This window comes from Xiphophorus hellerii, chromosome 1 (assembly GCF_003331165.1).
Source record: "Xiphophorus hellerii strain 12219 chromosome 1, Xiphophorus_hellerii-4.1, whole genome shotgun sequence".
NCBI classification, from domain to species: Eukaryota; Metazoa; Chordata; class Actinopteri; order Cyprinodontiformes; family Poeciliidae; genus Xiphophorus; species Xiphophorus hellerii.
Window position 1 is genome coordinate 13,917,270 of NC_045672.1, and position 18,827 is coordinate 13,936,096.

The window sequence follows — 18,827 nt, forward strand, 5'->3', positions numbered from 1 at the left end:
GGTATGATGAGCTTTCGGCTTATAACAATCAGTGGTGAAAAGTGGGATAAACATCCAGTTGATGCACAAAACAAAACAACACAAGTTGTCCCATGTCAACATACAAGAACATTTACAATCACTAGCAGACAGTGAATATATGTCCTGGTGAGGCATTGGCTAGTGTGACATTCCCACTGATTGATAAATTTGAGTAAAAATATTATATGTGTTTATTGTGCAGAATTAATTCTTCTAGAGTTACATAAGTATAACAAGCAGGAATTAGCTGGTAAACTACTGGGGACATCTGCCCTGGAAGCCAGTGTGCATTCAGCTGCTAACACACACACACTGCCTGTAGCTTATCAACCATGGACGTACAAAACAAAAACAACATTAGCTTAAAAAGAGTGATGAGTGGACCGACGCCATGTCAGTGGTCATCTGACAGGAAGTGTGCAGCAACAGATGAAAAATGTTTAAAAGCACCACAGCCTGATGTCTTTATTCAACTCTCACAACAGAACCATTACTCAAAGTCTTGATAAGTTTATTTGCAAAACAGCCAGCTACCAGTCCAGGTCAAGAAAAAAAAAATCTTTTTATTTTGAAATATATATATATTATAGTAAATCTACAGGGAAAAAAGCTTCACACAAATTACAAACGTTCTGAGTTTTACATTTAAGGAAACCCTCAGAATAGCAGATTTATTGGAATGTTTTAGGTTTTAGTAAGAGTAAATATCATAGAAAGGACGACTTTTCCCCCCCAAGTGGCTCCAGTTGACAGCAACTAACTTTTCAAAGGTTGGTTTTATTATTATTATTCATCTTATTTGGCCATAAAAAATAGTCTTGGGCAAACGCAAGTGGTCAGAAAGCAACACAGTGATACACAACCTGGGCTAATTTGCCTCAGACACTCAAAACTACAATTTCTATTAAAAAACCTGCAGAACATTTAGCATCTTAAGCGCTTTACTCCTTAGACAAAAAAGTAAAAAGGGAAAAAAGAAAATCATAAAAATAGCTAGTGGTCAGAAAAAAACATGTCTGTTGGATTGCTAGTAAATCAAGTAACAAATCAAAGCATCAGAAACAAAAGCTGGCGCACGTTAAAAAAAAACACATTAGACATTTAGAGGACAGCCAAATCCACTTCCACAAAATCTTGTCTGTAAGATAAACGGCCAAACTATCAGCATGAATAGTGATTTATAAGCACCAGTTTAGTTTTGACACATCTGATAAATTAGACTGACACCAATAAATTAGCTAAAACCATAGACGAGTTAGTTTCCGCAGAGAGCTAAAAAAAAAGCAGTGCATTTCACACATTCGCTTAAACATATTTGATAGAGGAGAGAAAGCCCAAGCATATTTCTGATAATTATAGACATACCGCCTGATTAAACGGGAAAAGAATGTGTAAATACAACGTGCACAAATGTTCCTCATTGGTAACATGACTGGGAAAATCCTCTGTCTCCTTAAGCTGCTCAGACCTACAACATGCAAGATGGACTTGTGGCAAGATAATTGCATTGTGCGTGGTGCTAATTAAATGTCCAGAAGCAGGAAGATCCTTGGGTGGAGATTTGTGTGTGCGAAGCTAACAGTGGGAGAGCGAACGTGTGTGTGTGTGTGTGAGATGGTGTACTAGTCTCCTCAATCCCCTCGTTCCCAGAGGGAGAAATGCTGCAATCACTCCATTAGTGAAAGAGGAAGGGGGAACAGAGAACCTGGGAGGAAACGGAGAGAGAAAGATGTGGGGAAGAAAAGAGGGGAGGGAGGACAGGACACAGCTGACTTGGCCAATAACAGCAAATGAGGTTAGAAACAAGCAGAGAGAGAGAGGTAGGAGGGTCAATGAGCGTCGAGGACATGGACACAATGACTCCAACGTGGGATGAGAGGAGGAGGAGGAGGAGGAGGAAGAGGAAGTGGGAGTGAGTGACAACAGATGAGGAGGAGGGGAGAGGGGGTGAGATGTAGAGACAGATGGATGAAAGAGAGAGGAATGGAGACAGAGGAGATGGTTAAGGTAAGGGAAGGAAGATTGATCTGTGACGTCAGGGTTGGAGGAAAGATGTGCTGATAGTGTCGCTGCCTCATTGTCTAAAGACTCGGCGCTCACTACAAGCGGTTCGCACGTTGCTGTGACCGTGTTGCACTGAACCAGATAGTCAAGCAACAATCTGGAGAATCACAACCGGTACGGAGATCTATCAGACAGTCATGACACAAACGTTCACCTCAATAATGTTCCTCCATTAAGCAGAGAAGGTAAACTAATTACAAAATCACAACAGTAATCAAAACCAGGCATCGAGGACTGAAGGGCCCCAATTAACCTCTAGAATGAGAGAGAATGAAATCGTCACAATGAGTCTTTGTGTGTTTAAGGAAGCAAAAACGTTACAAATCAAGTGCTTATTATATAAATGTCCTACTTTACAGTTTCCATATACAAATAATTCATATACTAGGTAGGGAAGTCCTGATTCAGACCATGCTGTTGTTGTACTGTCTGTGATTTAGTCAGCCAATCCCCTCAGCGACTTGTTTGGGCACATTAGTGTGGTAAATTTAAAAACAACAGCTTGTTTTTACATCCACAGTTAGAAAAATTTGATTTTAAACCATGCACCCAATTTTGCTGATCTAGTATAGGGTTTTCCTTTCAATTACTATGTCTTTCAGTCTTTACAATGTTTCAGGGAGAAAGGGAGACTGTGTTGGCTGCTGCATCTATCCATATGTGTCTTTGTGATTTCTAGCCAACTTTCAGAACAGAGAGCTGCTGAAACACCGGTCATCAAATGTTATGATGTTCAAAGCAAAACACTGCATCTATAAATCAGGAGTTGCTTTTAAGTAGGTTTAGTCAGCTCATGAATAGTTAACACTGTGTGTTATGACCTGAATTATCAATGAGTCATATGAAAACAAAGAGCAAACATGCTAACATTAGTCTAGAATGTATATAGGAGTGGGATACAAAAATAAAGACACTCTAAAAATGCTTTTAAACTATTTTAATAGTTTAAACACCAAATATGCCTTAATACGTACTAATACTCATAGCAGAAAGCAACATCCACTCTTTATTATTTCTGTTCTCAGGGTACAGCCAAACAGCACCAAGGACAATAAATGTGTTTATATATATATATTGAATACGCTCTACAAAAAGATTGATACGTGGCTTTTCCAAAAATAATTAGGAGTTACGTATCTCAAAAAAAATGCACAAATGGTTAAATACACAAGTAGGAAGTGTATACACACGACACTGATTTGTTCATTTTAATAAAATTTAGTCAATTTGGCAAATGCCCGATAACTTGGATCGGTATCACGGACAAAAAGAAAACAATCCGAACAACTGATATTTGGTATGTTTATAATAATAAATGTTTGGCTGTTGTCATTAAAACTTAAATATAGGCTGAGATTTAGTAGAAGGTTCAACGTTTTGTTGAAATGACTATAATGGCTTCCCAGTGGTCATCTTTGTAGCCGGCCAGGCATGTTGGGAGGAAGGCAGGAGGCTGAAATCTATATAACTGGATCAATAAGTCACAGAGGTCGCAGTGGTCACCGCAGCTGCCACTGTTGAGTAAACAAGCGGAGGAAAATGATTGTCCTCCAAGTCAAGAATGACCCCAATCATGATCTAAGCATTGATTCTGTTCCTCCCCTCTTATTTGTTTTTTTTTTGTTGTTTTTTTTTTGCATGCATTATTGCCGACAGTCCAAGTTTCTGTACAGAAGATCAAATCTGGGTATGAAGACAAGTCTGCGGATTTCTCACACAACATGTGAAGAGAAAAAGAGTCAGCCAGTCCATTGCTCCCATCCCCACACAACACAGTGATGGTTTATACACAGCAATAATTGGATTCACAGGTCATTAGATAGAGAACACAAGTGACACTCTCTCAGCTTAAAGAATGGATCAGATAGGCGAGAAAATGGAGATGGCTGCAAGAATATTGATGGGGTTGTTTGGTACAGGACCAATAAAATGTCGTTTCCCTGTGCTGTGCCTCTGAAGCCCAGTTACACCATGAATGGCAGGGGGTTAATCAATAATTTGTGAGGCAAGAAATAAACGGTGGGGGAAGGACGGAGAAGAAGTAGAAGGGGGAGACGAGGGAAAAGAGAATAATGGTTGCTGCTGTTGCTCCTTTTTTAATGTATCATTACAAGGACGAGTGCAATCACACTGCTCATTATGCTGCACTAAACAGTACAGTGGTCAAACATTTCTTTTATTCCAACAAGGCCCATATAAAACAAGCTGGGAGTTTTCCGCTGCACTAGCAACAGCAGCAGCAGCAGCAGCAGCAGCAGCAGCCGGCCCTTTTTTTGTGATTTGTCGCCGTGTGACAAAGTGAAGTAACTGAAAAACACTGTAGTTGTTTAAAAAGCCAGCAGGGCTTGTTGTTTTAACATAGGAGAACAAGAGTGTAGTCTGCTCATACACATTCAAGCATGCAGATGGCTGGTCATTAATTACAGATGGACTAGGGGAGGGAGTCACAGAGAGACGGATACAGAGAGTTGAAGGGAGAGGTCAGCTAAAGCAGCCAGTTTTCTGTCTCTCTATCTCCCCCTGGACAATTACCTCTAACTGCCCCCGTACCTCCCCGGACCCTGTTAATCAAGGAGCAGGTTTGTAGTTTTTTCATGCTAAACTCTGCGTGCAAGAGAAAGGGGAACTTGCGGTACTCAGCACTTTACAGGTACAATCCGATTAAAGTCACACTGCTGTGGGGAGCTGGCTGCAAGTCCTACGGCTCACCTTAGAACCTCCTGTCCACACAACAACTGACCTTCATTCATTTAAAACATGCTTTATCCAGAAAGATCCTCTGGACTTTTTAACATTTTGGTCAAGACACAACCAAAAATATTTCTGTATTTTATTGGTACTTCTTGAGATGGACACCATTTCAAAGTATGCTTTGGCTGCTATGTTTTTAGCTCAATTTATTCTCCCCATCGCACAGTTACTACACAACTAATGCTATTCCCACAGCATGGCGCTAACACCGCCACGTTTTATATTGAGGATTCTTCCTGTGGTGCTCAGACATGACACCACATTTCAGTGGGATGAAAATGCAAACAGCACTGATATTTTTGGCCTTAAAAATACCGATTCATAGCCACAAAACGTGACCACAGCAAAACCACAAGACAGAGAGAAATTTAAAAAACTAACAAAACTGCTTGTGTGGTTTCAGGTTCAGTCAAACATACATTTTGTGCAATTTTCATCTGTCAAGAAGAAACAAGCAGTTGGCATCAAGAAATCCTTTATTACAGATGGCGATAAAACACAGAGGGACAGGAAAGCTAACTGAGATCATGCTGCGCGCTACTTGAAAGAGTTTCTGCATGATCGGCATGTGGCCCTGAAATATTCATGATTCATGTGTGTCAGTGAAGCAAAGTATGTGAATCTCTCCAAAAATAATGCACCGTCTTTCATCTGCAACAACAAAGAGCAATCTGTTGTGGTGAACTAACATGCAGCGTTCCTTTCAGAAGACGGAGAATGCAGTGCGAGACAACAAACTACAGGGGTGTGCACGTGTGAGTGTGTGTACAAATGTCCTATTGCTTAGAAAACAAGCCCCTCTTTGCTAAACTGACTGAGCTTGATGAATCAGCCATTCTTGCAGCAAATTAAAAACTAATTTCTTTCTTTATGCAGGGAAAGAGGTAATTTGGTCACATTAGGTTGTAGAAAAAAATCAATTTAAAACCGGTGAGGGTTTCCTCCATTAAATCAATTAAGTGCATCTACAAACATCTATATTCTCATTACGAGCATTATTACACACTACATGCAGTGGACTGCAAATGTGGTAAATATTCAAAGCAGACTCCCAGAGGGCCTTCCTACTTGTCCGGGCAACAAAACCCGACACGAAAAGTCATTTTTGAAATCAGCGCAGATGTAAGCCACATGCACAAGCAACGCAAAGCAATTTTCCAGCATTAAACACCAGCTTGATTGGTTTGTGCTGCATCTCAGGTTAGGAGAAGAAAAAAGAAAAGAATAGACATAAATATCTACTCACCAGCTTGAAATCCTGAATGCTACAAATAAAGTACGGAGTATTGGGTCGCCGACTCTCGATGTACACACAATCTGCAAGTGAGAAATGGAAAGAAAAAGGGGTTTTAGAGATGATTTTCATACTTATCAGAGCTTTCATGATGTTAAGCAGTCAGACTCGGCAATACATTATTTCTTGTGCCGTTACCTCTGCTGAAAAGACATTTTTCTCCTCGAGTCAAATTCAATTGGAATGCGAGTAATAGGATTAAAGACTTTTGGAGCGCTACAAGGTTGCCTTTCCAAAGCAAACATTACGCTCAAGGGGAATTATGTTATTGTTCCACTCCGTTTATACACCAGTGAGCAACACTGACTTTAACCTCATCCCACCCAACCCCCAACACCCCCACCGAGTCATCGCCACATGGCCGTAACCATGGAGGCAACCTTGGAGGGGACCAAACCTGCAACTCATTGTCTGACATTTGACGATTTTCCTCGCATTTTAAATCAACTTTTGAGTACATTTTCTGGGATAATTTTCAAAGTGCCACCCACATTTACTGGGAATCCTAGCAAAGATGTGTCAAAGGTCTTAAAATCATCTTTTACTTCATGATGTAGTTATATTAATAGTTATACAAATCCAGCTTTCAGTGTATTCATCCCATTATGAAGTAATTGCTTGAGAAAATCACCAGTGACAATTATTGGAGATCCTGTGATCAATATTTACAACAACCGTGACAGGACAGCATCAAGTTTTCTTCTGCACCATTTGACAATGTTGAAGCAGACAAACACAAGGACCTTTGACTGTTTCTCAGAGCCCAAACTTTCTGTATCAGTGGTGTCAAAACTTTTTCCACTTGGGCCAAAAACGTCAAGCTATACCCATTCATCCTTGCAGGGTCGCAAGGGAGTCTGGTGCCTATCTTCAGTATTCATTGTTTTTCACAATGAAAAATATAAAATGTTTCTGTTTCTTTCAACCACTTGCATCCAGGCAGGCAAAACTTTGGACACCCCTCTCTGGTTGTCCTCTCTTATACTCACCCACAGGTTTGCTATAGGTCAGTGGATCATGGTGGAGACTACATTAGGTTGAGTTGGTGTCTGGAGAACCATTTCTGTGTTGTTTTGGTCATCTGTTTTGCATCATTATCCTGCTAAAAGGCCCACTGATAACATCTGCAGTTTCCTAGCAGAGGCCACCAGAGTTATGTTTGATGTCTCCTGCTATTTTCAAAAAGTTTATAACCCCAACAAGTTCTCCACGTTTCCACAGCTTCAAAGACCCCAACACATTATCAAAGACTATGATGTACTTTTCCTTATGTGCAACCTTTGTTTCACCCCAGATCCACATGGAGTGTTTCTGCCTCCAGATTTTAGTTTAATCCCATATTCCAACAAGAAAATAATTGCTGCTCAACTTAAAACAGTGAGATATACACTCTATTTTTTTTATTTGATTGATATTAAAGGCATTTCAATTGCATCATTTTTGACACCTTGTGATTTTTTTCTCTGCTCAAAAGATTTTAGTTCAATGCAGTTTTCAATGTCAGATCATGTTCCTGCAATAAAATATGAATTTCTTTTTGTCCATTTTTACAACACTGTTTTGTCTTTCAGATTCTCTTGCTCTCTTGATTCTCTCCCATGATCACATAAAATGTGGTGCATTAATCGCATAGTAACCACCAGAGACGTCCCACTCAAATGATGCTATAGCATAACATGTTTAAATTAGAGGATATGTAATCCACAAACACACTATATGTCTAACTAGCTTCGGATTAGATTGAGAAAAAACAAAAAGCAATCCACCCTCTGTCTCTTATCCATTTTTAAAACGGTGGTTAGTGATGTCAGTCCTGGAGCACCGAGTGAGAGGGGCTGGCTGTGTTGTTGAATGAAATGTGACTGGTGGTATGGTCGGGTCGTGAACTTTCATCTCCTTAACAAAAACATTCACGCTGCCGAGGACGGAAACACAAGGCCACCTATGCTGAGAAGAAAATAAGAGGAAAAGGAAACAACTAAGCACCGATGCGGCACTCTCCAGACACAACCGAGTATTATTAAACTATAAAAAATAAGATTTCAAACCGCTAATGTCACATGTATTATAGTGTGCGAAACCAAACTGTAAAGAAAAGACAAATCTTCCTGCTCCATCTGATACAAAAATATAAAACACAGCTCTATATTGCTTTCTATTGATTTAAAAACAACCAAACAAGCTCCCGGTTTTTGCTACGACAGCTCACATTTTTGTGAGCTCTCTGCTTCAAAGGAAGCCAACAGAGGTAAGATTTACACTGACAAACACAAACTGCTGGCGCTCATCTCACCAAAAAACACATGCTGAGCGGGTCTGATGCTGAAGAATTAACAAAAGATCTGCAGCTACCTTTTTCTCCCCCCCCCCCCCACTTCTCTCAGTGACTGACACTGCCATCATCTGTTATTTATTTGTTTGTGTCAACACAGCTATCGATCCGGCTGTGGTTTATCTTACCGCTGGCAGAGGAGAAGGAGGCAGGGGGAGATATTAAATGGCCCTGACACCCAAGATACCGTTTTGTAGAGGTGCTGGTGTGTACGAGAGCATCCCTGACATCATTTGCTTTGTTTTTTTTTTTTTTTCTAAGTGTGTCTGCATGTGTGTGAGACCCCAGGGTGGGCTTGTTATCTGCTGTGAGCTGAATGAGCTGTTCTAACGGAGGGAGGGGGAGCGGTTATCGCCCACACTCGGTCTGACTAACGCATTATATCTCTTTCTTACTACTAGCCTCTTCCTGTCCCCCTTTTACAGCATCCCTGGAAGTCATTTACAAGATAACATGAATGAAAACGTCCATCAGTCCCATTGTGTGATCTGTGAGCAACACAGGCAGCGTGAGAGACGGAGAGAAGTTGGCGAGGGAGCGGAGGGATGGTAGGGGGTCGGAGAACAAAAGAGACTAATCTGAAGGAGATGACATGTTTCGGAGGAGTCAAATCAGGGGAATTAGGGTTTAGTGTCCCCTCACCTTGGCGGCAAATTCATTTAGAGGAGCCAAATCTCCATGTCTGTGCCCATGAGCACATCAACAGGCACAAAGGAGAGAGAGCGAGAATGAAAAAGATAGTGGGGGTGGTGGCGGTGGGGGACGAGGGCGGGGGACAGGGATCTACTTTAATCACTTACAGACAGCGTGGCAGTCCATTCTTCTAACGTCAAAAGCACAGTTTGAATTAATTTTGGATAGTGAAGAGTATACTGCCCTTTGGGGCATTTCTCTGAAAGCGACTACAAGGCAAAACTCTATGAATTTCAAAAGTTAAAGCAAAGTTAGCACCTTAAAATTTGCCTTTAGAATGAAAAAGGGCAAGGAATTGGCGCCAGGGGAGACACTATGAGGAGGAAACATGGTGGAAACGGGCCTCCTGGTTTCTCGACAGGTCGTCGGCGATTGCTAAACATTCCTGCCATTTTGTGCTTTTGGAAGTGGGTCTCCTCGCTCAAGTGGAGAGGTGAAGAGGGGAGGGAGGAGAGAGGTTTAGCTGTGGAGTGGGTGTACGTGTGGGGGATGGTTTTTTTTTTTAAAAGACTGAAGTGCATGCTGGGTGTGTAGATGTAGCCTTCACCATAGGAGGAGGGAGACCACAGCAGGACTGTAGCAAGAGGAGTGCTCCCATTCCTTCAGCAGCAATAAGTTCAGCTTCCACCGCACCAAACCAGACACGGAGCAAAGGCTCCACACTGGGCGCCGGAGCGTTTTAATGCTCAATTTACAGACTTTTACAGAACCAAATCTTTTAATCCTTACCATTATGTAGTCCTACAGCAGGCTACATAATAAAAACAAAGGAAAAAAAGGTAAAATGAAGTTAAAAAAAAAAAAAAGGAAGAAAAAAAGTTAAAGGGGAGAAGGAAAAAAAGTAAAAACTATAAAAGAGGAAAATTGTAAAAGGAAAGAAGGAATGAAAGAACAAATGAAGAAAGAAAAAAGAGAAAAGGAAGGAAGGAACAAATGAAGAAATAAGGTAAAAAGAATTAAAGAAAGAAGAAATAAATGTAGGAATGAAAGAAGGAAGGAACAAATGAAGAAAAAAGGTAAAAAACAAAGAAAGAAGTAAATAAAAAAGGAAAAAGACAGAAAGACAGAACACATGAAGGAATGAAAAAAGGTAAAAGGAAGAAAGGAAGGAGGGAGGGAGGTAAAGAAGGAAAAAAGGTAAAAGGAAGGAAATAAAGGAGAAAGGGACTTAAATTAGCAAAATGATGAAATGGGGACGGAAGAGGAAAAATATGAAAGATGTCACACAAGGAAGGAAGAGAGCAGGAGTCAAGTAAAAAAGAAATAGAAATAGGGCACCAGGAAGAAAGGAAACAGGTAAGAAAAGAAAGACACAAGGGGACAATGTTGGAGACGAGGAATAAAGGAAGGATGGAAAAAACAAAGGTAGAACACAAGGAGGCTGGAAAACTAAAAACAACAAGAAAGAAGGAGAAAACATAAGTAGAATGAAGGAAGGGAAAAGAATAGGAACCATTGAAGAGGGAGAGATCTGAGGCACAAAAAGTGAGGGAGGACAAGGAAGGAACATGATGGAAGAAAGAAGGAAGGACAGGAGGAATGGAGGCAGGAGACAAGGTGGAAAGGAAAGAACAAAGGAACAGAGGTCACACTGTCACCGCCGACTCCAAAGAGCAACGCCATATTGAATATTATGACCTACACACACACTCACACACACTCCGACTCTTTGTTCAGGCTGCTGTTCTCTTAAGGCTGCCAAGCATGTCTGATCTAAAACACACCTAAGCGAAAAGAGTCGTGCATTACTTCGAAACAAATATGATGGCGTTTAATTTGCTGCTGCATCCCAGCAGCGGGGAGGGGAGGGGCGAGTTCCTGATAACATCAGCCAGGCTTTTACTTCTCTGAGCCAAAAACAATGAGCGAGTCGCACCGTGAACACAGACATATACAGACAGTGTTTTGTAAACACAGCAGCGGAGGGTGGCGAGGGGGGAGATGAATATTTTAGGATGAGAGACAGGCTTATTAAAATCAAAGGGAGTGTTTGTTTAAGTCATACCAGCAGGTGGTGAGAGTTGGGCATGAGGCAGGATGCACCTGCATTGTTAAAAGTGGAGCTGGGCTCAAACTAAAAAAACAAAACAAACAAAGCAGGCATGCAACAAAGCTCCACTGTAATAATGGTCCTACAATTGATCTGCACATTTACAATAATGTAAACGCAGACGGTGAAAGGGCTCGGAGGTAAAACTAATAACTGTCTTGTCAACAGGGTCAGATTGTAATTTGTAGATTTATTTTGAAAAGTATGTCCATCTTTTTGATGGTTTATCAGTGATCTTTACGATCTTCAGTCATTTTTACCCTGGCATGTTATGTTCAATGCGTCTACATCAGCAAAACTTACAGCACCATTTCTAAATCTTTATATAAAAACAGGCTAGGATTCTACAAAAGATGAGAAAATATCTCTCTTGCGACTGATGTGGAAAATTACAATAAGGTAACACCTTAAAAGTCGACCTTCTTGTCCGTATCGCGTTGGATTGTAAAACTAAAACTACATGAACAAGTAATCCACTATTGTTGTTAGAACATAGGATGTGTTTGAGGTCATAGGTCAGGTTACACTTTGTGCTAATACATCAAAACTTTAACAAGAAAGTTGTCGTCGCTATCCACAAGTATGAGTGGGGGACAGTTTCAAAAAACAAAACAGTTTCGGGTCCTCAAAGACTGCGTTTCCGTGTGTACGGGGGAATAACTTTAGAGAAAAAAAAAAAACGTTACCGTGTGGGCGGGGCCTAGTAGACACAGTAGCTGTAACTAATAAACCCACTGAAATACATTTCCTCTGTGTTGAAACAATACGAAATGTTGAAACGTTTAAACACCACGAAGAGGCAGTTTGTGCATTTTGCTTAACCAAACACTGCAGATCAAAGTTTACACAAAGTGTCAAATTCCCTTCATTTCTACAGCTTACAGTTTATCAGCAGAACAATGGATGTAATAATGAAAGTACAGAGGGAGTGACGGCACGGAAGAGCTAATACAGACAAGGGAAGAATAATAAAGGTGTTTCATCTGATCCAACACAGACTCCAGCAGCTTGTAGAGACACACCAGCTGATGTCCAAGGCTGTCTGTTCGCTGCTTCCTGCTGGCTCGCTCCCACTAGGGTGGTGTTACATGTAGACAAGGCCTGGAGGTGCAAGGGCACTCGATTCCTCCACAGCTTTCCTTCCTGTTTTCCCCTCCGCCGACCCAACAAGTCCTACTTCTCGCTAGAAAAGCAAAGGGAAATACCTGGCAAGCGATACCATCAGCTCTCTACAATAGGGGCAGGTCTACAGCTGACTTAGCTCCTCGGGGGGAAAACAGAGGCTCTTTGACAGTAACCCCCCTCCGTCTACCCCGCTCCTCTCCTTCTCGCCTAGCCCACGCTTTCTCATTTAGCAGTCGGCAGGTGGTTGGATTTCACTAAAAAGCTCTTTTCCCAGAGTCTCTAGCGTAAAGGAAGAGAGAGCAGAGCAGAGAGAGGCTCTTTTAAAAATAGATCTGCTCAGTTAACAGCAGGCTACAGATTCACACTGCCGTGTTTCAACAGGAAATGATTCCCAGGGCTTGTCCCTTATGTTTGCCTGACTAGAAGCAGCTAAGTGATTGACGGCTAGCCTTTGCAGCTCAGAGGATATGTTTTGCTAATGTGCAGTGGCAGTTGTCCAACGCTGAATGAGTAACATTTTACTGGCTTTTTCACAGACTACATTCTCACAACAAACCAACCTCTTCAAAGCTTCAGGAGAAAGAAATGATCTTGGAATGAGAAATCGCAGAAGCTAATATTTTTGTTATATAAATAATAATTAAAAAAACGGCTCGAACGTAGCAATCAGAAAGTCAGAAAAGTTTCCACACTTTTCCTCCACTCTGTTTTTATAAAAGGGTCAATTCTACTCCTTTAAAATCATGTTAAAATGTGGATCTGGTTTAGTTGATTAAAATGAACAAATTGCCCAACAAAAATACTCATCATATCTAAATCATTTTTGTTCAAAATAATAATTTTAAAAAAATTCCCAATTAAAAAAAGCATACAAGATACTTATTAAAACTCAGTTTTTGTTGCAATTACACTGGAGCTTTTTGAGGGACATTATATTTAATGAGACTTTACACAAAGGTCACATTGTTCAAAATATATATTAAAAAAATCCCTTTTAAATGATGCACTGCTATCAAGTGCCATCCCAATAGGTTCACACATCTAAATTAAATTTAGCCATAAGTTGTCATGTTTTCACTTAACAGGACATGTGAGAATAAAAATAAATACTGTGGAGAAAAAAAACTACATAACCCCTAACAGACCATCCCTACCATAAAATATGGCAGTGGAAGAATCATGCTTTGTTATGCTCTTCTTCAGCAGGAAAAAAGACGGTGAGAAGGGTGGAGCTAATTACAGGTAATCCTGAAATAAACCCCAAAGGCCCTGCTTCTGTTAAAACAAAATTCTCACAATTATGCAAATTTGTAAGAATAACATTGATCTTGTGTGAATTCCCACACTTGCAAAAATAAGGAGGGACTGCCTAATAAAATATATTGATGTCTACGTAATGTGAAAAAATCTTAAAAGACGACGTTTGATGCAACATAATGTGGAAACTTGAAGTTCTGATAATCACTGAGAAAATGAAATGTTTATACGACTACAATCAGTGAGGCTGAAAGTTAAGGGAAACTGGGAAGCCTGGTTATTGAGCTTCGTGTGTGTTTCTGTGTTATATAGCTTACTGCTCTGCAGCTTGCTTTAAATGCACAAAATCTGATCCTGCAAGAGCAGAGAAGACTGGAGCCAGAATCACTGGCTGTCCCCATTAACGATGGAACGCAAAAGGACTGCAAGTCTGTAATTTGTTTCTGTATGCTGCAACAAACAAATCATTACCGTCTCACATCTAAAATGACCTAAATCACTTCTCTCTACAGCTGATGAGGCAACCAGGCTGTAGGACACATGCTGAGGTTCCATTTTGATGGATAGAAGGGTACTAAGGAGACGTGCGAGAGCCAATAAGTATTTAGGAGACTGGTGTGTAGATGAGAAAAATCACATTTTAAATTGTGTTTTTAACGTGGCTGCATTTGTATAACAGTTGCAGGTGTTGTTTTGCATAAGTAGTAGCTATCAGAGTGCTTTGCATGCATGTGTACAGGCAACTTTTGTGTCCGTCTCCTATTGATCCCCCCCTGGCTATGTGCATACTCTCTAAGGAGAGGATCTTCAATATGGAGTGGGGGTGGATGAGAAGAGAGAACAGGCTTAGAGAAGTCTATCCGGGCCTGGAGAAGTGGTGCGAGCTCAGCCACAGGGCTCACATCGATCTGGCATGTCTGCTCGCCCTGTGTAGGGCTGCTTGCCCCACACAAATGGCCTGGGACACAGTCCCCAGGCCGCCACCGCAGACACTCTCCTCTCTGCGTTTTAAGCAGCAGCGGGGCTTTAGTTAGCTGCAGGCCCACCTACTGGCTGCTCACACTTCCCTTTGCACCAAGTCCCCGTCCAATCGATGTGCACTAAGCCGCCTGAAACCATCTTCAAGGGATAGAAAGGCTAAGCAGAGAGATTGGAGAGTGGTTGGAGACCGGGAGGGTTTCCAACCCTCCCTAGATTACCTGTTATTTTGTATGTGATGACACAGGGCCTGCATGCTTCTAAAGCTCCCTGTGACAAAAAGCAATCAAAACCCACAACCGGTGCAGATTCTGTCCTGCTTTGGCGACCGCTCTCCATCACAGTCCCATCACTCTCCATACATCTGGGGTGGCGCAAATCCCCCTCTGAGGGTGGTCAGTTTTACATATTGTATGTCACTAGACGGGTATAAAGGGATTTAACATTTAGTAAAGCATAATCCATCGGAGGCTTTGTGCCTGCCTAAGCTGCACGCATCAAATCTGATTGCAGGAAGGCTGCTACCAACGGCTAGCTGGGAGGGGGGAAGAGAACACACACACACACACACGCAGATAGACACACACGCATGGTTTGTCACTCGAACAATGAGGATAGGAGACAGCAGGAAGTCTGCCGGGGAGGTGGAGGACCTTCCATGATGACACCGGGAGGTAAATTACAAACGAGCATGTAGGTGCTGAGGCTGTAGTACCAAGTCGAGAGCCGTTCTTAATATAAACCAATCTAACAACCCTCATCGTCATGGTGGGGGTGGGCTGTGACATTTCAGCCCCTCTAAACCTGTCAATCTAACTGGAGGAGAAGACAGGAAACATAAATATTCCCCCCACACTGGATACGCTGCGCGCTCGGATGTGGAAACATAAATATTGGATAGAGCTAGCCCTCTGAGATGGTTGGTTGTGTTTATACGCCTTTTGAATGTTTCATTGATGTGATTGGCTGTTTACATTATTCTTCCCCCCTTTTTTTACATTGAGCTCTAAGCCGAGTCAATGCAGCGCAGACTGACTGCACTTTTATTGGTTAACCCTTGGCTTCGGGGTATGAATGGGGGATAAAAGTGACAATTACATTTATAACCCGGCCTTTTAGCTAGAAGTCTACCACCACATTCAGTAGAGCTGCACAGTATTAATATTGTAAAACCCTGTAAGTGGGACATCGTTTGTTAATATTTCAGCCATGATATCAGTTATAATAAATCTTTTTTCCAAGCTCGTCTCTTTCATTGCCAACAATCTGTGGTCTTAAGCATCCACCCAACAGGATGAACATATTATATTCACGCAAAGTGACAATTTCTGACATTATCATAAACAATATATATATAACAGCCAGAAATGTTTATTGTTATTACATCACACAAGATACTGCATATTTACGATACATTATGTAGCCCTAGCATAACATTAGAGATAAAATAATGCTATGCTTTGAAGAAAGCAAACTATTTATTACTAAACAGAATTAACAACACATCTCCACTCTATAAGTACGTTATCACTCAGGCTACTTCAGTTACAGTAAGTAGCCCAGAGATGTTGGGAAAGCAGCACACAATAACTCTGAACAAAGAATAATTAAAAACACTGTCAACAGCAAAAGTAACAATCTCAAACATAATGTCCAATTTTTTGTGATTTCAAACAACAATTTGATCTAACACATTAAGTCCAAATAGTTTTTCAAGTAATTAGCCACTCAGAGTGGAAAAAAATGATCAAACCGCAAAAAAAATCAATTAATGCAAACTTCCGATGTATTAAACAAGGTGGTTAAAGGAAACCTTCAATGTTTCCTAATGAAGCACTTGTGCCACGTGAGCATCCCCTCCACTACCTGACCTTTCACCAGCTCCTACATAAACGAAGAGATGTAACAACGATTTAGTTGTAAGGCGCGCAGCCCTGAGCAGCAGGAGAGCAGAGAGTAGCCAGCTTGGCCTCCATCTCAGTCTGCTGACATGCTCACCTGCAATACAAACGGTTTATAAACAACACGTGAAAAAGAAGCCAATATTACAGCTCAGGATGAGCTTGGCTCTGTTTCCATATCCTTATGTCCGACTCGACGAAGACGTCGTGCTGCAGCTCAAACATCTCTCCAGGACACTGGGGAACCCTTTGGCCCCAGAAATGATGGCAGACTTTCAGAGAGTCAGATGGTGTTAGGAAGAAATCGTTATCGCGGCTGTCGTCACAATCACATCATCTAGTGGAGCACCACTTTGCTTTATTGACTCAGCTCAAGACAAAGCTCAGAGTGGGTCACAGGATTGATTGCATGATGCATCGGCCTTTAGCCTTAGGGAGTGTTTCTGCTGTTGGAGAGTTGATTCTTTGAAGAATCCGCAATCCCTCCGCAGCTCATCGCAACTGAGATGACTGCTTCTTTAAGGGAAATCAATTATTGATCAATTAGGTTTTGTTTCCTCGCATCTCCTAAAGCTAGTTTCATCAGGGTACAGGCACAGTTTTACAAGAAAATAGATACTTTTCCAAACTGAACTTTTCAGACTTCTTAGTGGCTTTTTTACCTTCACTTTGAACAGAAATACTAAGGTTTGTATAGAAGACATGTTCACTTTAGGAAGGAAGGAGCAGAAGGCATGAAATGAGAGAGAGAAAGAAAGAGCCTGAGCCGCTACCTTTTTCATAAAGGACAAAAAGAAAGACAGAAAGAAAGAATAAAAAAAGAAAGATACTGAAGACACCAGGAAGGACCTAAAGGATGTGAGACAAAAATGAGTGGAAAGACAGATAGGTAGGACACAAGAAAGGGAAGAAAGACATTTAGGACACATGTGAATAAGCAAAGAAGAGTAGAAAAAAACCCAAAGAGGAACTAAGGGAGAAAAACAAGTAGGATATCAGGTAAGAGAAAAAGACAGGTTGCACATGTGGAAAGAACAAAAAATACAATTAACAGATAGACTAATATGAGAACAACAGGAAGAACCAAAAGAAAGAAGGGAAAAAATGAAAAATACTAGTTTTGGAGATGCGTATAAAACACACCAAAAGAGTTAGGAAACAAGACACAATAAAGGAAGGAAAGAAATGAAAGACTAAAAGCCAAGTAGAAGTACACCTTTAAGAAAGGACAGAAGGAACAGGTATGTGAGAAGTAAAGAAGAACAGAAGAATGGAAGGACATTATGAAATTGTATTCATTGCTTTCACAGACTTGAAAAACACCGACATGAAATTCCAGACTCTACCTGACAGTGTATCAGTCCTGTCTTATAAACAATAAAGTGGTGATTGTTTGACTTTTGGCTATGAAACGTAGATGGCAGAAGTTCATGAACTGAACCCAGTGACGGTGAAACAACACAAACCACAGGTCAACTCCGCTGAAGGAACTCACCTCCGGGTCTGTAAACAACGTCGTCTTCTGTAATGAAAGGACGTAATCTCTCCATTTTCTGTGCGCTCGTAGCGCGACTTCTTCTTGGGCATCTTCTTCTTGCCCTTCTTGCCGGCCTCCTCGGCCGTGCCGCTTCCGCCGCCGGTGCTGCCGTTGTCGTTGTCCTCGTCTTCGCTGTGCTCGCTTTCTGCATAGTTCTTGGCCCCGCCCTCCAGCGTGCAGCTGCGGCGCGGCCTGGAGCTCTCGCTCTCGCCCCGGTCTCCGTCCTGCCGGCGAGATTTCCCGGCCTCTCTTTTGTCCCGGTCCCTGTCTCTGTCTCTGTCCCTCTCTTTCTCCCGTTCCTTCTCTTTGTCGGCCGTCATGATCCGCCACGTGCCTTCCTCAGTCCTCTCACGGCTGGGCCTCCGTGAAAGGTAGACTGTGAGCCTGGGCTTCAGAATTCTGAATTTACCAGTCAAATCCAGGGAAAATTCGGCCACTCCAACAACCCCAGTGTTTCAGGAAACCTGCGGATAAAACAACAACGATTAACACAGGTTTGTTCCTGTACAACTGTTAGCTGGTACATGCACCATTTGCATCTTTAGTGATAAAATACAACCACCTCCACCAGGAGCAAGGCCGGTTATTCTTAAAGGACGTAATTTTATTTGGAAATTTCTTTAAAAACAATGTATGCGCCAGAGAAACACAAGCAGTGTTAACAGTTGCAGTTTTAATAATTTCCACTTGATAAAAGATACAGAAGTAGATTTATTTAAGTGTGAAATGGAGAAGAAAGACAAGAACCTGAAGGAAAATCAAACCTTTTTGTAGCTACAAGAAGCTTAAACAGAGCCTTAGAAAGATTTTACGTGTTGAACTTT

The 18,827-nt window shown here is 41.5% G+C and overlaps 1 protein-coding gene across 1 annotated transcript in view; it reads right to left on the reverse strand.

Moving 5' to 3' along the window:
* Positions 1 to 18,118, reverse strand: part of rerea (arginine-glutamic acid dipeptide (RE) repeats a) — a 97,540-nt gene extending 79,422 nt beyond the window's left edge. The window contains 2 exon segments of the mRNA XM_032572667.1: positions 6,083 to 6,153; positions 17,962 to 18,118. Coding sequence (XP_032428558.1) covers positions 6,083 to 6,153; positions 17,962 to 18,016 — 126 coding nt within the window. The 5' untranslated portion in view covers positions 18,017 to 18,118.
* Between the last annotated feature and the right edge of the window lie 709 nt (positions 18,119 to 18,827).